The 20,364-nt window shown below is 34.5% G+C and overlaps 3 protein-coding genes and 1 non-coding gene across 7 annotated transcripts; 2 read left to right on the forward strand and 2 right to left on the reverse strand.

The window, feature by feature from the left end:
* The first annotated feature begins 6,346 nt into the window (after positions 1 to 6,346).
* LOC111902687 (beta-amylase 7) lies at positions 6,347 to 10,478 on the forward strand. Of its 3 annotated transcripts, none has more exons than XM_023898504.3 (10): positions 6,359 to 6,679; positions 7,211 to 8,022; positions 8,100 to 8,177; positions 8,262 to 8,465; positions 8,563 to 8,757; positions 8,832 to 8,996; positions 9,148 to 9,408; positions 9,524 to 9,748; positions 9,845 to 10,064; positions 10,186 to 10,478. In XM_023898504.3, exons 2-10 carry the CDS (start codon positions 7,315 to 7,317, stop codon positions 10,212 to 10,214), a joined length of 2,085 nt encoding a protein of 694 aa, XP_023754272.1. In that variant the 5' UTR covers positions 6,359 to 6,679; positions 7,211 to 7,314; the 3' UTR covers positions 10,215 to 10,478. The 3 variants fall into 3 exon arrangements, with proteins under 3 accessions (XP_023754275.1, XP_023754272.1, XP_023754274.1); XM_023898506.3 differs by having other exon boundaries at positions 6,363 to 6,679; positions 9,527 to 9,748; XM_023898507.3 differs by lacking the exon at positions 10,186 to 10,478 and having other exon boundaries at positions 6,347 to 6,679; positions 9,876 to 10,016.
* An 840-nt stretch (positions 10,479 to 11,318) lies between these two features.
* On the reverse strand, positions 11,319 to 14,412 carry LOC111902688 (uncharacterized). Its single transcript, XM_023898508.3, has 6 exons — positions 14,130 to 14,412; positions 13,251 to 13,999; positions 12,712 to 12,770; positions 12,437 to 12,565; positions 11,819 to 11,954; positions 11,319 to 11,730 (listed from the first exon to the last, which is right to left on the reverse strand). The coding sequence occupies exons 2-6, from the start codon at positions 13,953 to 13,955 to the stop codon at positions 11,446 to 11,448; spliced, it is 1,314 nt and encodes a 437-aa protein (XP_023754276.1). The 5' UTR covers positions 13,956 to 13,999; positions 14,130 to 14,412; the 3' UTR covers positions 11,319 to 11,445.
* Positions 14,413 to 15,962: 1,550 nt separating this feature from the next.
* Positions 15,963 to 17,984, reverse strand: LOC111902689 (uncharacterized). 2 transcript variants are annotated; one of them, XM_023898510.3, is made up of 2 exons: positions 17,529 to 17,984; positions 15,963 to 16,408 (listed from the first exon to the last, which is right to left on the reverse strand). In XM_023898510.3, exons 1-2 carry the CDS (start codon positions 17,761 to 17,763, stop codon positions 16,191 to 16,193), a joined length of 453 nt encoding a protein of 150 aa, XP_023754278.1. In that variant the 5' UTR covers positions 17,764 to 17,984; the 3' UTR covers positions 15,963 to 16,190. The 2 variants fall into 2 exon arrangements, with proteins under 2 accessions (XP_023754278.1, XP_023754277.1); XM_023898509.3 differs by having other exon boundaries at positions 15,963 to 16,411; positions 17,529 to 17,964.
* Positions 17,985 to 18,060: 76 nt separating this feature from the next.
* TRNAC-GCA (transfer RNA cysteine (anticodon GCA)) lies at positions 18,061 to 18,132 on the forward strand. Its single transcript has one exon. It is a non-coding gene; the product is annotated as a tRNA-Cys (tRNA).
* The last annotated feature ends 2,232 nt before the right edge of the window (positions 18,133 to 20,364 follow it).

Genomic DNA, 20,364 nt, shown 5'->3' on the forward strand with positions numbered 1-20,364 from the left:
CCAAAGGGGAACTCGGCGAGTTCTATGAAGATGGTCCTAGACTCGGCGAGTTGGATGAACAACTCGGCGAGTCCTATGAAGATTGCCTGGAGCTCGCTGAGTTGTTCTTCAAACTCGGCGAGTCATATGAACTTTCACAGAGCAAGAGGGGTTTTAGAGTTGAAGGTTCAACCCTTCGTACCTGCACGCGAAATTAACCGTGTAACGTAGTCCCAAAACCCCAAACCCTCGTATGGGGTGTTCTGGTGTGGATTAGAAGCGAGTAGGGGATCCGCTCGAGGAACTCGGCGAGTTGCTCGCGGACTCGGCGAGTCGAGACTCGAGTCGGCCCCATAGTCCCGAGTGGTGAGTCAAGGGTGACTCACTGAGTGGGGAGAGGGACTTGGCGAGTAGGACCAGATTAGTAAGGGAAGGACTCAGCGAGTCCAGTCAACTGGAAGTTGACTTTGACTTGGATTTCGACTTGGTCAAGGGTAAAAGGGTCATTTTACCCTAAGTACATCTAGCAGTGTTTGACTGATCGTTTTGTGGGAATTATAGCCGGAGGACGCCCGGAGTAGCAGCAGCAGCAGTAGACAGTCAGTTCCCAATCAGATCAGCAGCTACTTTGAGGTGAGTTACCTTCCAGTAGCGGTGGGACTACGACCACAATGCCGACCCACCAGTAGGAGTTGTACGTTAGATGAATGTCTTTGTGATATCATCTAGGTTTGCTACTACACTATATGTTATATGCTAGCATGATGTGTTATATGTGATAAAAGTAGAGTTCGGTTGTTAGGACCGAAGGGTAGTTCAGACACCCCAGATATGTCTGATAATTTGTTATGTTATGATATATGTGTAAGTAGCAGTAGGGAGTGAAATAGTCCCCGAGGATCGATTGTCAGGACCAACGGGTAGTCAGCACCCCAGAATAGCTTGACACGGGTAGACGACACCCTAGAATGGCCGCATGGGTAGTCGGCACCCCAGAATGGTCGTACCGGGTAGTCAGACACCCCAGAATAGCCTGGTAGTATGTATGTTATGTGTATGTATGGTATGTGGTACGATGGGGGAACTCACTAAGCTTTGTGCTTACGTTTTTCAGTTGTTGTTTCAGGTACCTCTTTAGCTAGGGGAAAGGAGCCGACACGGTAGCGGCATAACACACACACACTCTTGTTTTCCGCACTATGGATTTCTGGGATGTACTCTGAATTATTACTATGATATTACCGGTTTTCAGACATGGATTATTGTTATGAATGTTTTGTAATGACGTTTCTATGTATTAACCTAAATCAAAAATGAAATTTTTAACCGGTATTTTTGGGATGTTACATGGGAATAGCTTGAGCTTGTAGATCCAGATTCATCATCATCTTTGCAATCTATTTGAGGTATAAATTTCCCTACTTGATGATTCATTGTTCTAGATCTAGTTTAGGGCCTTGTTTATGCATTTTTGGGTCTTTTGAGTTAAAGTTGAGCTTTTGATTTACTCCATAAGCCATGGATGTTAGATCTTATCTCCATTGAGGTCCCTTGTTCATAAAAATACAAACTTTATGAAAGATATTAATCCGTGCAAGTGTTGAGACTCTTATTAAGATTTTTTTTAGTGTTAGGCTCCATTAAGCCATGCATGGTTGTAGCCAACTTTACGTATTAAGTCACCATTTAGGATTAGATATGAGAGTTTGGCAAGTTGTCTTAACTGAATAAGTGCTTCATGGAGTGGAGTGGTAATCTGGGGAGTACGTTGGGCGTACCTAGCTAGAACACTGCGCGTACTAGCCCTGGAAGGCGTACGCTTAGCGTACGAGCTGAGTACGCCCCGCGTACTCAGCAGATTGACTTTTGGGTTTGACCTTCACAAGTTTGGGCCATATTTTGGGCTTTTAGGGTTTGGGACTTGCTGGGCCATTGGACTTCTGACTTTGCGTCATGTATAGACTATGTAATTTCTTGAGATTAGGTCCATGATGACTTTGGGCAAAATTTGGAAGTTGGGCCTTATTGGGCCTTGAGATGCCAATTAATGAATTTTAGCCTTTTGAACAATGGGTTGGGCCAAGTAAGAAAAATGGTAAAATGGTCTTTTGCCCTGCATATGGGTTAAGTAGCTTAGATTCTTGATTATGGGTCGAGACTCAACTATTAATTGGATATTATTTTATACTGTTAGTGCGGAGATTTTCCGAACCAATAGACCGAGATTCATTTGAGTGTTTCGGTAGCTAGAGGTGAGTTTTCCTTCACTGTATTCATGGGTCAAAGGCACCAATGCCGACCTACTAGTTTATGATGTAGTGTGATGATTGTCTTTGAGACAATTGTCAATTATGCCTCTATTTGCTTGATGACTATGTGATTCTTGTTATCATATTATGTGGTAGTAGTAGGGGTGAAATAGACCCGATATTCAGTTAAAATAGACCAAAGGGGATTGCAAGCACCCATATATGCTTGACAGAATCCAGTTGAAATCGACCGAAGGGGATTGCAAGCACCAAAATATGCTTGATAACATCCGATTGAAATAGACCGAAGGGGTAAGCAAGTACCCAAATATGCTTGGTTGTATGTTTGTATGGTATATGGTATCTTGGGGAACTCCCTAAACTTTGTGCTTACAGTTTTCAGTTTATGTTTCAGGTACCTCGATTTAAAAACGAAAGAGTTCAGGATAACTGCATTGCACACGCCACATTGTTCCGCATATTATATAACTCTGATGTATTTGGATGTTTATTGACATACTCTAAGTTCATTATGGTTTTATGATATTGTTTTTTCTAATGATTTTATTAATTTAAAAATCAAAATTTTGGTCTTAATTTTTGGGACATTGCAACTTTAATGGTTTAGTATTGGTTATATACAGTTAATGCATAAATGGAGATCCTCTTATCATAATACATAGACTATCCATACACCATGTTCTTTTCAGCCCTTGGGTTAGATATCTATAATTAGACAATAAGCCATTAAACAAAAAACTAATATTATGAGACAAAAAACTTAATTATAACATGATCATTCATTAAACAAAAAACTATACTGCTGATTTTTTGCTTATAAGACATTGATTTGAGTTGTAATTATTCATTTTTTTTGTCGGCTTAAAAGAACATAAAAAGTGGGTTGTTGTAATAGGACACACTATTAAAAAATAAGAATTTAATGATATACGAACTACCACAAACTAATCTTGTGACATACAAAAATGTATGTCATAAAAATATCATCTTTTTAAAAAAATTGAAGGATTTACAATATACATAACAATATGTTGTAAATTTGTGTCATCTTTTATAATATTTACAACATACACAATTTTTTTGTGTCGTGTTTTTGTGTCATAATAATAGAAAACACGTAGTATACTTCATCAAATATGTACCTATTTTAATCGTCGTCTTGTAATTCCCCTTTTCCGCTTCAAAGACTTTCCGACTCTATATTCAAAAAATCTGATGAAAGAATCAACAAAGGACTGGGGTTTTGCTCACAAAATTGTTCACAAAGCCTACGGTTGAGGGTTGTGCGACTCCTCACGCTCACATCGTCGGAGATTTAGAGTTCCTCTTCCCATCTCCACTTCTCATCTACCCTACTCCATCTACTTTTATCCCCAGAGTCTACTTTCCAACTAGTAATTTGAGCCGATGATTTAGGGTATTATGACCCCTCACGCTTACAGAACCGACGATGTAAGGTTTCTTATGATTTTTTTAATGCTTACCAACCCTAACTAGGTACGATTCTTCTCTTCTAGTTGCACTAAGGTACGTTTTCCTTTTTTCCATCATGATTTTTTTTGTTTTCTTTATCTAGTCTTGAATTCAATTCACGCATCTACATTTTCTCTATCATTTTTTTCTTTCCTGTATAACACTACTAAATAGTTGACCGTATTGATTAAGGTTTAGGCTTCCAGCTATGTTTTCATTTTGTCCTTTGATTGTGGATTCAAAATGTCCGAATTCAAATCATGTTTATCTATACATAATAGATTCTCAAGCATATTGCAACAAGTGACTTTAAACCCCCAAACAGAATGCAAACTATATGCCTTTGTGTCATTCATCGAGTTAAGTTAGACACGTAAAAAGGGTTATAGCATTGTAAATCACGTGCATTCTTGATTTCTCTAGGTTTGATGAAATGAAATAAACATTCCATCTGTTTGTGTAGCTAAAGAGATAAGAGATCAACAATATACCTACATCTAACAGCTTAAGCTATTTTTGTCAAACAAACCTTAACTCTTGTTTTGAATTTTGATAGACAACTTAAAGAAAAAGAAAAATGAAAACAAAAGTGCCCTTGACGTCTTCAAAGGTGGTTATTTTGATCCAATCATAAGAAAATAAACAGATGGATTTTTGTTATGCATTATCAGATGAAAATCAGGTAAAATTAAATATTTTAGAAATATTAAAACATTTTCACATATATGAAAAGCAATCAAGAATATATTTTGGCTACATAAAATGTAGAGGATGGGTATTTTGCTTGCTCTTTAGAAATATCATCAAATAAAAAAAATTAGAAAAAAGAAATATTGTGGTTTCTATGCGATTAATTGATTAAAAATTATCATTCAAACATAAAGTTAAAAGAGTAATCTTGGTCCCTATGGTTTTCAAAAGAGAAATTAAACATCCTCCTACATTTTGTTTCTACAAACCCGCATACCCAATTAAATAGTGACATGTGTAACATTTAATGTTCGCTTAGTGAAATTTTAACATACTAATATAACACATGTCATCATGTAATTGGGTAGGAGGATTTATAGGAACATAAGTAGGAGGATATTTAATTTCTCTTTCAAAAATATCAAGTGTGGTCCTTACCTTTTTTTGGTCTCATGAAAAGTCCTAATGGCTTTAAAACTTTTCATCGACAGTCTTTTTGGCTCATTCTGTCAATTTTGTTATGCTAAGTCACAACATGTGCAATACATGCCCCTCAATAGACCATCAAGCATCAATCCATCCAACCACAAACAATGTCGACTACCTCGTACTCTGTTCGGACCCTAATATGCTCTCAATTGATCTAATGCAACAAGTATAAAAGACAATAAGTCTACACAACTAATCCCGAAAGCATCTTGGGACAAGGTCTATTTTTGTTTTTTATTGTGTATATATCCCGGTTAAATTGAACAATCCATCACCGAAATTCAACTTTAACTTTAGTAGTCTAGGTGTTGTAATTTGATTATGAATAGGTGTTATTTGATCATCAACATCATCAAAATTACTAGTAGGAACCATTGTTTTGACTTGATCTTTCTTACTTCTTAGCCTTTTGTTCTTCAAGTTTGCTCTTAAGGATTACATAATAACAATCTAATGGTGGCTGGAATACCACAAAAGCCTTCAACAATTGGTGTAGAGAAAGAGGTTGAATTTGCCCATAATATGTGAGTTTGTTTGTTTGTTTGTTTGTTGGGGGGGGGGGGGCAAATATCCAACATGGTGAAAAACCTTCAAACTTACAAGTAGTTTGACTCTAATTGAAGGATTCTGCAAATTGCTGACTACTTATGCTATTCTCATATGGTATGCCATTATTGCTTACAATCAGCTTCAAACATGCTTTGTGTAAGAAATATAATCATGATACGATGTCAACTATCATCATAATGTTCAATGTTGGAGCCTTTTTCCCAGAGAAAGATTGGTGGTTTAATTGTCTAAATGTCTGGAAGCATTATCATGTTGTATAAAGGAGCTGACATAAGTACCCTTACTTGTTTGTTAAATTGAATGATATATCTCTTGGTGGACCAATGAGTTCATCTACAAACTCATAAGATGGTGGTGTCATGGTGTGCAAGAAAACTACTCTAGTGGTCCATATGGTGCTCATAAGAAAGCATCAGTGATGGTTGGTGGTTATAGTGGCTGATAGTGGTTGGCTAGATAAGAGAGCAAAAGAGAAAGATGTTGGGCTTATGAGTGGGTAGGGTTGAGGTAAAGTCTATTTATTTAAAACTTCATAAATGGTCCATGTCATACATAAAAGACGATTTTGCTCTCACATATCTCATATATGTTTAAACTTAACAGAAGAAAATACATGGTATACAGATGATCCATTAAAAAATTTCAAACAAAAGGGACCATCCTTAATATTAAAAATTAACAGAAGCTAAGCTTGATATTTGAAAAACCAAAGTTAAAATTATAAAAATATAATAAAGATTATATTTATATCAGAAAAACGAGAACGAATAGCATGAACCACAAAATGTGAATTTTTGGGGTGAGGGTGTTAATTCACGTGATTCTGGGGGTATTCCGGTAACACATCCAATTCTCATGGCCCCACTCTTCCCGCACGCACAAATCGTGTGACCTCGCACGTTTGGTTTCATATGCTTCACGCACACCCAATCGCCACCCTCCCTCATCCGTGCCAATTCCTTCACACGAGTGCCGATAACCTAACCCTCGCCGGGAAATCTATTCCTCTCGTAATTTATCCCGCCGGCGCCACCGGCGTCATGTCTCAACGGTTCCGTTATGTTTCCGGCGGATGCTGAACTCCGGCGAGCTCACCTCACAAGATCTAACCAGTTGTTAACGTGTAATTTGTGAGTTGTGACGGAGGTGCGAAAACTTTTATTTTTTGTAGCTTTATGAAGAAGATGGAGGGTTTTGAAGCTTTGACGGTGAGGAAATTTTCAGTTTTTGAGAATTTTGTTGGTGTTTTAGTGAAAATGTTTCCGCTTGTTTGAAGTTGAGAAATTGTGAAATTCCTTCGTTTCTCGTTTGAATGTTACTGAATCTAGTTCGTTCTCTCTTTCGAAGTTTTGTTTTTGGTGGGAACTATGCGACTTGATGAAAGTCGTAATTTTTTGTTGATAAACACTTATACTAGACATGTTGGCATGAGAAATGGTGTCAAAAGTTCCAACCGTCGAATGTAGAGAATACAAATTCTCCGGTTATTGCGTGGTTGAATTTGTTGATCGTGACGATTGAATGAAAATTTGGTGGCATCAGGCAAAGTATTGTACATTGGAAAGGAAATATAAATTTTTACATGTTCTTGATTTCCATTAATATCTAATTCATCCATTTTTTGTTGTGCTTTTGGGTGTTCAAAATTGCAATCAGTGGTCGACGTTTTTTAACTGAGTTCTGTATGGATTTATAGAAAGCTTCTGACATTGTTTCATAATCTGTAACCTTGTGAACAGAGTCCGAGGGAGTTCAAAATTGTGTATGCTGCTGATCATGGAGGGATTCTTCTATGTCTAGCATGTTGAAGCTTTAATAGTATCCTCCCGGTCTGTGCAGTTTAATGGCAACTGAAATGCAGAGATTTGGGACAAGTGAAGAAGAGGATGAAGAAATGGGATTGGATGTGAAAGAAGAAGGTGAGAATGACGAAGATGATGACGATAAGAACTCAACACCTCCAACAATGGTAGGTGTTGATGGAGGACTAATGACATCAAGCAGAAGCAATAACAGGTTTCAACATCAGCAGCAGTTTCAAGATCAGATGACTCCACAAGGAGGTGGTAGAAGGTGTAGACCTATTGAAGAAAAGGAAAGAACAAAGCTTCGTGAGCGACAACGAAGGGCAATTACTGCAAAGATCTTGGCAGGCCTAAGAAGACATGGGAACTACAATCTTAGGGTTAGAGCCGATATTAATGATGTGATTGCAGCTCTGGCTAGGGAAGCTGGTTGGGTTGTTCTTCCTGATGGAACCACCTTTCCATCAAGATCACAAGGTGTGAGACCTGCTGCTGGTGTATCAACTTCATCCACCTCACTGCCATTGCAGCAGAACCAAGCTACTTCTCTAAGAGGCATCTCTTCTGCCTGCCCAATTGAGATGGATAATGAGGCATGCCAAATGAAAGGTTTATTTGTTCCTTCTTCTGCTTATGATGTGTCATCAAGTGGTCGATCTCAGTCTTCTCATATGCTGGGAGTTGAAGTTGATGGTCAAGATGATCCACTTATAGGGGTTTCTGTAGATACTGTTGCAGGCAGGCAGGTTAGAGAAGTATTTCCCTGTTTAATTTCTGATTTCTGTTTCCAAAAATCAACAATATCTTTTGCGTCTCTTTGTAGGTTGTTGACATGCCTTCAAAGTTACAAGAACGGGATTTTGCGGGTACTCCTTATGTTCCTGTTTATGTATTGCTTCCTGTAAGTTCCGTATTCTTGCCAAAAAGTTAACATATCTCCTCTTGCATTGCATAGTTAAAGGACTTATTGCAAATTGGTGTGCAGTTGGGAGCAGTTAATATGAAGTGTGAAGTTGTTGATCCTGATGGTCTACTGAACCAATTAAGGGTTTTGAAGTCTATGAATGTTGATGGTGTAATGGTTGATTGCTGGTGGGGTATAGTTGAAGCACATGTTCCACAGGAGTATAACTGGAAGGGATATAAACGATTATTTCAGATGGTGCGTGAGCTTAAGCTCAAGTTACAGGTTTGTCCTCTTGGAGACATTATTTTGTCACCTGTTTGTTGCATTTTTCATGTATTTTGAAAATAAAACAAGTGACCATAATGTAAGTTTGGCTCAGGTAGTAATGTCTTTCCATGAATGTGGAGGCAATGTTGGTGATGATGTTTGTATACCCTTACCACATTGGGTGGCTGAAATTGGTCGGAGCAATCCGGACATATTTTTCACGGATAGATCAGGAAGACGCAACCCGGAATGTCTCTCATTGGGGATTGACAAGGAACGTGTTCTAAGAGGTCGCACTGCTTCAGAGGTACCATTTCCAAATTCTAGAATATTATTTATCGGACATGTTATAACGTAGTGAAAAACGCAACCAATGTATAGGTCTACTTTGACTACATGAGAAGCTTTCGGGTTGAATTTGACGAGTTCTTTGTAGATGGAGTTATTTCAATGATTGAAATTGGATTGGGTCCATGTGGGGAGCTTCGGTATCCATCTAATCCTGTGAAACATGGTTGGAGATATCCAGGTGTGGGTGAATTTCAGGTAAAAATAATCACAGGGCATCACAATTACTTCTGAAGTTGTTGACTAGTATTTGAAAATTAGAATTTGATGTCTTGAGAGTTTTTGAAGGTCATCATTGTTATTATATTTCCAAGAAAAGAATAAGAAATTGAAAATGTTGATTTTTCAGTGTTACGATCGATATATGTTGAAGAGCCTGACAAAGGCGGCTGAAACAAGGGGACACTCGTTCTGGGGTAGAGGACCAGAAAATGCAGGCTCTTATAATTCAAGGCCTCATGAAACCGGATTCTTTTGCAATGCAGGGGATTATGATGGCTACTATGGTCGCTTCTTTCTTGATTGGTATTCTCAGCTATTGATCAACCATGCTGATCGCCTGCTTTCTTTGGCTAAATTTGCTTTTGAAGGGACTTTCATTACTGCAAAGGTACTCAGTTTTTGGTTACTTTTTTTTTTTTCTTTTCTTTTCTTTAAAGAAAGAAAGTTAGTAGCTTCCACAATGAAAAAGTTGATGTTATATTAATTCCTGAGACCTGAGGTAGCAGCTATCAGGTATTCATTGGTGGTACAAGACATCAAGTCATGCTGCTGAGTTAACTGCTGGCTTTTACAACCCGTCCAATCGTGATGGATATGCTCCGATTATGGAAGTCTTAAAGAAACACGGGGTTGCCTTAAACTTTACGTTGGCCCACATGAACATCAACATGGACATGGACATGGACTCCTCAGAAGCCCTTGAAGATCCTGATGCTTTAGCTTGGCAAGTAAGTATAAGTACCTTTTTTATTTATTTAATGGAAGTAGAATGTCTTAGTAAATAATAAGAATAAAATGAAAGTACATTAATTAATTATTTTCAGGTGATGAATGCTGCATGGGATTCTTGTATAGCTATGACTAGTGAGAACCCACTTCCATGTGTTGATAAAGTAAGCTACAATTATATATTGGAGAAGGCTAAGCCTATGAACGATCCAGATGGGAGGCATTACTCTGCTTTTACTTACCTTAGACTCGGTCAGCTTCTCATGGATCCTCACAATATCATGGAGTTTGAACGATTCGTCAAGAGAATGCATGGTAAATTTACTTCATCCTACTTTCATTTTCTACATTGTAAATTTACCATTTTACCCTTTGATGATAACACTTTTTTTTTTTTTTTTTTTTTTTTTTTTTTTTTTTTTTTTTTTTTTTACAGGGGAGGCGGTTCTTGAGATCCATGCCTAGGTGGATGGAAGCAGAGTGGAGATGTGTGCATTATTATTATTATTATAATATTAACATTTATATACTAACCAAATCCGAGAGGTGATATTTTTAGTATTACTGTAAATGTGAATACAAGTGTAGAGAAGAAATCCAGGGTCAGGCCATATGAAGAAGAAAAAAAGGTAAATTAATTAGTCTGTTTAGGGTTAATGGTATTTATTTGTGATCATATATTTGATACACTTCAAAATTTGGAGAAATTACATATCAGATTTTACCTAATTTCTCTTCTTTACTTGATGTCAAATATATATGACACCAAAGTAATATTATAATATGTTGGTAAAACGTAAATTGTAAAAAGAACATACTTTTGGTCATTTATATTTTAATAATTTTTTTTAAAGATCAACATTTAAAGGCATATGTTATAAGTTTATAATAAAATAAGGATCTGGTTACGACAAATTTCATTTCTGATTCTAAACTCGTACTATTAACCTATTGGCAATGCAACTTAAACGATTTTCAGTAATGAGTTTACATTTCCTCATTTACATACAGACTTTAAACTTTAACACAGACCCGATTTCAATACTTGCGTTTAGTTTATTAGAAATCCAAACCTTAACCAACGTTTAATTGAAAAAAATAGCATCTACGTTTATTGAGTGAAATTGCGGTTGAGACATTAGAAGGCATTTTTTAGTAGTTTGATGAAACAAAACATTCAATACCGGCTGTTTATACCAACAAACAAATGTTCACAAATGGATATATATACCCATTAGACCAAAATAAAAAATAAAAAATAAAAAACCTTTTCCATTGGCTATATGCAAAAACTGGTTTGAACTCAAACTGGGTTCGGGTTTGGCTTCAAACTACCTTTTTGCTTGTGCTAATCTGACACTTTAACTGTCTTAACATTTTAACCCAAGCCCAATCTTGGTTAGGCCTGGTCAGCAATAATCAAAAACAGGTTGTTATACCATTGGTTTCAAAAAATACATTTTCTTGAATAAAAAATGACTTGAAATACGCTATTTTACATGTTGGTAAATAGGTCTTAGACCCACCCCTTTCACCAACCCAACCATTTATGATTTAAGAAACAACAAATTGAGCAAGCTATAACAACTCGATAAGCTATACAAGTACATGAATCTTACAAAAGAATGGTGATTCTGAAAATATATATATATATATGATGGAGTATATCCCTCTAAAATCTATCTTTTAAAAATCTTCAATACCAATCACTCTTCAACACACTTTCACCTTTTTCATCTGTGTCAAGAATCCTGGCAGCTAATTCATCCCAGCTTGAGGACCCATGGGCTGAGTCATTCATGCTTTGAGCCTTCTGGAAGGTTCCATATTCACTAGGCAAGTAAGCTTCCGGAACGTCTAGTGCAACCGCTCTTGCTAGTGCCGCCTTGTGTTCCTCACTGTGCTCCATGGCTAAAGATGTACTCCTTTCCATCCTTTGTTGTGTTGGGATATCCATCACATGATCTTTCTCCTTCAATGTCTGACAACCCAGGGTTGAGATGAGAGAGATTAAATGTTGTTTTTAATTTTATAAAACCACACACAAAATGAGGAGGACTTAGACTTACATCAAGTGCACTTTGAAACTCACGCTCCATTAAAGCAATTGAATGATCACTAATTATATGGCATGAGATAACCATGTGCTCAAATCTCCCGTCCACTGGCACAGCTGTTTTCACAGTAGGTGAAATTCTTCCAACCCTGCAACAAATTCATTAATCTAAAATACATCTCATACCCTTCAACCGAAAACCAATACCCTCCCTCTATCACCAAGGGCAAATATCTACTTCATCAAGTCATGTATGGGTATGTTTCTATTATAGTCCGAATAAACCATCTGAATGAGACTAAATGACCATTTTAGCCTTACATTCCAAAAAACAGATTTCCCAATATTCATTAATCTTAACAGTATTCAATCAATTTTGACGTGAAAGGGTTGGGAGGAAAACAAAGAATGACAAATAGGTAAAAAGGTTTGTGTCTTAGTGTATTAAGCCACTATTTTTTTAGCTCAACTCATTAAGTCATTATGTTTGGATTAAGTCAAAACGAAACAGTCATGTATACATATCAAATGTTCAACCCATTAAAAAATTCATCAAATATTTTCCAAAACAATGCAACATGTTCTTAAATCATTGTGATATATGTGTATAAAAATATATTGTGCGACATACCCGAATGGTTTCCTGACAAGAACATGATAAAGGCGACCAGGTGCATATAAACGTCTTGGATCTTGAAGCATGTGCTCTTGCAGTGTGCATGTTTCCTTTAAACAAGTGGCACACAATATGCACGGGAAACTGTTAAAACAAATAACCATCATGATCCAAAACTTGTAAAAAAAAACATATTCATCAAATGAGATGATGATCATATACCAAACTATTGAGGCATAAAGATTGATGCTTGATAATGAAATAATATGGAAATGTGACCAAGAACGTACCAAAATAGGCACTTGAAGAGTACTTCCAATGCTACACTTGTTCTAGGCATGAAATCATCCTGGTTCATTGGATTAAGATTTAAGAGTATTAGAAACAAACATTATCCTAAATCATATGAATCATAGGATTTGTCAAAAAAAAAAAAAAACAAATCTACAATAAAGACTAAGGGCCATTTCTACAATAAAGACCGACCAAGACAAAACTGATGACAATGAGATAAAAATCGAGAAATCTACTTTTCTTCCTAATTATCTTCCTACCCATTTGAAATAATGACAAGTGTCCAAAAATATAATTACTTTTATTAAAATATGACACATGTCATCCTTTCATATGGATAGGAAGATATGTAGAAAGAACAGATAGGAGGATATTTAATTTCTCTAAAAATCACAATTTTTGTCCCACCTAAAAAGTTAGGACAATAAGTTACTCTCGTCTTCATTTGTGCAAAAGACATGAATACCCTTCTCACCCTCATCATGGAAAAAATTTACCAATTTATAGCAATGTCATCCAGATACAAAATGTTTACCTGAAGAACAACAGAATTGATGACATCAGCATATCTGACAGCCAAATTCAGTGACACACATCTAGCAGGAGCAATTGCAAAACATCTGATCCTTTTTCGGTCAATATTTCCAATTTTGTCTCTGTTCTTCACCACCAACATAGTCAACAAAGTAACAACCCCTGCCCCTAAAGAATGTCCAGCAAAAGTCAAAGTATAATCCTCATATTTTTCAACCAATTCCTTCAAAACATCACATTCCGTGTCAAACACCCATTGAGCAGCTTTCAATAACCCATTATGAACATACCCTCCATCAAACTTCGTCTGTCCCAATTTATCATCAAGTAAGAGTAAAAAATCACTTTCTTTCGCCATATTCAAACCACTAATAAGCAAAAGTATATCTTGATTGTCTTTATCGATGTAAATCATATAAGGCGACACCTTCCCTTGATTTTCGTCGTAATTTTTCTTCAAAACCACGGAATCGGGATTAATTCCATATCCTCCTGGTGGAGCCCAGAGTGGGTTACGGATGTCGAACTCGTAAACGCCTAAAATATATCTACAAATGCGTGGGACAGCTTCGAATTCAGTTGAAGTCGCGAAACCCCAGTTCTCGCTTTCTCGACCGGCGGTGTATAGACATTTCTTCCATGCCCAACGAGCACAACCTAAACAGTAGACGCATTCGAGAATAGGGCACGCACAAACAAGTGACATTTTTTTCTGGAATTAATCCAATAACAACTGATTCTGGAAGTAATCTGTTGGGAATTAATCGAGAAAAAAAACAGGTTGAAGCTTGATGCAGGACTAATGAACTTTCAACTGATTATAATCTCTATATGGGCAATGATATAATCAGTTGAGAGTAGAAATTTGAAGAAAAATCACCTGAAATTGCTGATTAAATCAGAAAATTAAAATAGAGTTGGGATTCGATGGAAGTTGGTGTAGAACATTGGGAGTTGATTCGAAGAGTGTATGGGAAACCCTAGATGAATTAGGGAAGAACAGTTGCTGTAGCAGGTAGTGATTCTTATGGGTTCTGGAAAAATCTTGGATTTGGTTTCAATCAGAGAAGAATCTTGACGGACAGATAGATTCCCCCGAGCATATGCTAACGTTGTGTTCTCTCGTTCAAGAAATAATTATTATTTTTGTAGGTGTTGTGGTGGACTATTACAAATATATATTTTTTTCGTTATTTTGAGTGAAGAAAAAGAAAATGATATGTTTTAGTTATTTTTTTCGTGTTTTGAGTGAAGCAAAAGAAAAATGAAAAAGAAAATAAAAGTTGATACTTTTACAAATACTTTCTATAAATTGAAGTTGTTTATTTAAATAAATGTTTTTTTTTCTAGAAAAGCCTAGTGTTATATATAAAAATAAAAGTTATTAATCTAGAATAAAAGGTTGTTTGGTAGAAAAACATAGTGTTATATATAAAAATATAAGATATTAACCAATAAAAAAAACTTTAAAAATCAAATAGGGTGTTTAAATGAAAATTTGGGATGTCTCTTTAGCCAACCTTTATTTATTTTCTTGTGATTTCAACAATGTTCTAAATTGAATGAGGTGTCAGATGTGACGTGACGCCAATGTCAAGTTTTAAAGTCATGACATTTATCAAGACATGACAATATATATATTAAAAAAGATAAATTATATAATTATAAAATTGTATCAAGTTTTTAAGAATATAATATCAATATTTATTGAAAAAATTGACAAAAACTCAATTATTTAACGTCAAATTAGAAAGAAAAAAAAAACTATACTTTGGAAAAAACTCACACTATAACGTGATAAGACGCATATAGCCACACTTTTGGAGCGGGCCTAACAAAGACTCATTTTATGTTTTCGGGACGGCTACCTCAAGCCTCGACGCCATAACACACCTAAATAGTGGATTTCAATAATGGTACTTTATCTTATATCTATATCTATATTTGATATTATTCTTACCCAACCAAAATAATACAAAGTAAATAACAATTTATGTTAATAGTCACCAATTATTTTCTAAAAAATAGCAAAAAATTAGCAAATTTACCCAAATAACCATAATTTTCGTAGGTCACAATCAGCAGAATCTAGATGACATGCATTTTTTGAAAAAAAAATGTATTGTCATGTTTAGTGGAATATGTAAAAAATTAGTTTTTATTGTGAAAATATTTACAGTGTACTAACAAGATAAGTATACATAATTGAGGTTTTAGATCGAACCCTAAAAATTAAAATCATCTCCAACCAATATCAAAATTCAGCTTTTTACACCAAAATCTGGGGTTTTGAAACTTTATTTGTGTATGCAAACGCTCCAGTAAATCAATATCTTTTTTTTAAACAAGTTTGCAATTTACCAATTTGGCTCCTATATTTTATTCCTCAACTTGTCAAATTTTCATATTCATCCTCGTTGGGTAGTTTTTCAAATGAAGCCGTTTTTTTCTTCCCTTAAACCTTTTATATGTTACTAATTTAGTTCATATGCCATTTAACTTTTAACGGATGACTGTGACCTCCGATTTTTTATTTTGATATTGATTTGTTTTGCGTTAATTTTACTTTGGTTTTATCTTAATTTTATTTTTTGACTCTAAGGTTTACAGTTGCTTGAACATAAAGATAAAGGGACATTTTTGCAGTTTGTTGAACATAAAAGTTTCCATTTTCTTGAAATAATTCCTCCAAACTCTAGTCTCTAACAAATAATTCAAGAAGCAATACTATACACAATTCCACATTCTTAAATCTAATAGAGAAACAATATGTATTCACAAAATCCAAAATCAATGATAAAAGCCATACATAAGCATCAAGTGTTTAGATTAAATCATATCCAGCTACCCTAAATACCTAGAAGCCATGAATTTAGATTTGAAAAAAAAAAAAAAAAAAAAAAAAAACATATGTAGATTCTCATTCAAACATGAACAAACCTCATGTGAAGCGATCTTGTGAGATGATATTTCTTGTTTTGAAGGCAGGATGGATGATTCCTTTGTTGAAGGAGTCTAGCTTCTCAATCCTTGACATACAATCTTTCATTCTCTTTACAACTAACAACATTGCAGAATCATTGCTGGAAATTTTCTGTTTAATTGTTTCTATCTTTTCAGTGTGTGCCACGTCATCTTCTACTAATGCAACAACACCTTCTTCTGAATCAATCAAGGAGTTAGTTACATAACAAGTCAACACTTACTTCTTACAACTTATAAATAAAATATCAACATACTGATATAAAGGGGAACACCTGTATCTTGATAACATGGTTTTATTTAAATGATTTGGCCACTTTATTTGTTTATTCCTAACAATGTTTGCACTTCCATTATTGTATATTCAAGTTAGTAATAACTAATAACTAACAAAACGTCCATATGATTCTAATTTAACAGTTCACATAGATAGATATACAGTATACTCACTGGCATGAAAACTGATCTGAGTTTAGTTAAATAATAAAGGAATAACACTAATTTACAATCACAAAAACAACTGTTATAAAATTAGTATATGATTCCAATTTAGCAGTTCATATAGATATATGATTGACAGTAATGTTAATACTGTTCATACTGATTAAGGTCTTACTTAAAAAAATGAAGTTTTTATATCATAATCCAAAAAGTAGCAAACTAAGATAGAATCCTTTGTTTATGGAATCGACAACCCCTCTTATTCAATTAAAATATTTATGATAAATTTTAATTTGGTGCTTATGGGGTTTTAGCTTTTAACAAGCACCCAAAAGTTGCTAATGTCCACACGGTTTTATCTCTTTAAAATTTTGAGTATGAATTAAAAATATAGTGGAAAAACATAGATTCTTGTTGGCCCAAAGATTCCAAACTTCTGGAACCATTACATCAAAATCCACTGTTCAATATTTACCCAAAAGAAAGTAAAAGATGTCACCATCATCACAGCTTGAAGATATTCTCATAATGTACTTGAGGTCTTGGGAGCTATGACAAAATATATCCATCTTAAATGTATACCGCAATTTAAGTTAGATATGAATTGAGTTTGCCATAAGGAACGTTCCCTAATGACTAATGAGCTTATTTCATTTACTTACAGATATAGCATTACATAAGATGCAAACATATGAAGAAACCCTAAAACTAACCGGATAATACAAAATACCTATCTTCAGATTCTACCAAAACTGCGTCAGTAACATACTAAGCAGCTAATTAACAGCCCTAAAATGTTAATTATTCGCATGTAAATCACAATTCGCAAGAAGAAAATGAAAGATTACATGTGTACCTTGATTGGCATTACTAGAGGGTCCAGGATCATTATCAGAAAGGTTAAAATTAACAGGTCTCTGAGCAGAAAGAACTGAGGCGAGAGTATTCTGAAGCTGAGCAGGCAATGTCTCTCTAAATTCGGCTATTTTCTGAGCCATAAGGTTCACATCTTCCTCTAATTTATCAAGCTCCTCAATTTCATCGGTGACCTGATGTAGGGCTTCTCCTTCGTGTTGATGCTGCTCCGTCATCTCCAGTTTTTTTCTTTTTGGATCTTCGGATTCCGTTGATGACTTGAGTAGCAGAGTGTAGATGAAATCGAATCAGGTCAGCATTGTGTTCAGTGAGGTGTGTGGCAAAAGGGGGAATAGTGGTTAGGGTTTTGAAATTTTGAATTTTGAAAATTTTAAAACGAAATAAAAGGAAAGGCACGGAGCGTTGATTTTGGACTTTACTTAAAACGAAACCAGGACAAGGATAAAAGGCGAGATTTTTTTTCGTTTTTTTTTTCATATTAATTGGATAAGATACCAATGTTTAACACAAATGGGTCCATAGCTCAGTGGTAGAGCAATTGACTGCAGATCAATAGGTCACCGGTTCGAACCCGGTTGGGCCCTATCCATCTTTTTTTTTTTTTTTTTTAAATTTATCCTTTCTCACCACGACAATGTTCTTTAAAACACCTTCATAATATCTTTAGATAACATTATATCAGAAATCGACCCTTGGACTAAAACTAGAAAGTACAATACACTATATACCACATAGACTTGTGTAATATAAATATCTATATACCACAACCACATGCATTATTTGTGTAATACATCAATAACATTAAAATAAAAAAAATAAAAATTATAAGAGCAAAACCGCGTTGACAATAACTATATATATTTCTGTTTTTCTAATATTATATATGTTATTCACATTCTATTTTTCTAAAACAATATACGTTTTTGTTTTTCTAAAATTAGATATGTGCTCGTGCAAAACGGCGCCGACAATAACTTATTTGATGAATTGGTTTTTTTATGGGAAATAACTCTCTGGTATGGTAAATTTTACGGTTATATTTTAAAAATAAACAAATAAATTATTAAAGATATTTAGTCTAAAAAATAGAGTTTATATGACGGTCTTCACATATGACATCCCTCCTCCCACCCGGTGGTATAGACACGTTTAATTATTTCAAGATTACTTGTATGTGGGCTCATCCTTATAGTTATTTGGGTTTATGATTATAAATATTTTTAGTTAGGGACTCTAAAATTATTACTTTTGAAAACATTCAGTTAATAGAATAATTATCATATTCATATCGATCAAACCATATTAATTCATTGTGTCATTTTATTGTATTTTTTCTTTCTTATGTAACATCGTATCTTTAAGCATATAATATATAATTATATGATTTTATTAAAATAACATAAACAAAATGACTCTTAGATGTTATAATTAAATTTTAAGTAATATAAATAATTATCAATTTCAAATATAATATTTATGTTCATATCTTATATTTATATTTTTGATTCAGACTATTGATGTAAATTAATTAATAATAATGTCAAGACTAAGGTATCTACATTAATTTCTACGCATAGATTTAGTTTAGTAATTAAAAATTGTCATTTTGCATTGAATTGTATAATAACCTTCATTAATTCATGTCTTCAAAATTTTGACAAGTATTAATGAGCTATTTATGCATAATCAATTTGTACAAAATGATTTACCTTTTAAAATTCACGATATGACTTATATATTTTATAATATAATATAGATATTACATATTAGAGAAAGAGTAACTGAATTGTTACATTGATCAACTAAAATAGCATAAACTTATACAAAGAAGTATTATAGAAACAAGTTGCGTATTACCTAACACTAGCAATCTTCTAACAAACTGTTAACTAATTAATTACAATTTAAATTAATAATATGCCCCTGTAACTAACATAACAATCAAGAGTGAAATAAGCTTCAATATTCCCCCTTCAAGATGGAGAGGAAGAATATATGTTCTTCAATCCCATCTTGACCATAAATGGTTGTAATTATGTAGCATGTAAAGGTTTGGTGAACATATCTGCTAGTTGATTTGCAGACTTGATAGACATTAATTTGATTGTTTTATCAACTACTTTATCCCTCACAAAATGGCAGTCAACTTCAATGTGTTTAGTACGATCATGAAATGTAGGATTGGTGGTAATTTGTATTGTTGTATAATTATCACAAAATAGCAACACAAAATCAGTATGAACAACACCAAAATCTTTTAGAATTTGTTTTAACCAGACCAATTCATATGTGGTTATAGCTATGGCACGATATTCTGCTTCAACAGATGAACAAGAAGTAGTGGATTGTTTCTTAGATTTCCATGAGATCAAAGAATCTCCTAAGAATACACTAAACCTAGTTACATATCTTCTAGAATCTTTGCACTTAGCCCAATCATAATCACAAAAACCTTTAAGTTTGAGGGAGGAAGAGGAAGATAAGAAGTTACCTTGACTAGGGGATCCTTTCAAGTATCTTATGAGATTAATAACAACATTGTAAAGATGAACTCTGGGTTGTGACAGAATGTAACATCCCAAAATTCAAGGCTAAAGATTTCATTTTTAATATACCAATGATGAAACCATTTGTCTGAAAACCATCCTATTACAAAACAAAAGTATCAATAGTCAAAACATGTCATGATAAAACAACATCAGAGTGTAAATCCCAAAGATCTCATGTGCGGAAATCTTGGTGTGATGCGCTGCAATCATGTCGACTCATTTCCCTTCGAAGAGAAAGTACATGAAACCAAAATTGAAAACTGTAAG

The sequence above is a fragment of the Lactuca sativa genome, chromosome 7 (assembly GCF_002870075.4).
Source record: "Lactuca sativa cultivar Salinas chromosome 7, Lsat_Salinas_v11, whole genome shotgun sequence".
Lineage (NCBI taxonomy): Eukaryota > Viridiplantae > Streptophyta > Magnoliopsida > Asterales > Asteraceae > Lactuca > Lactuca sativa.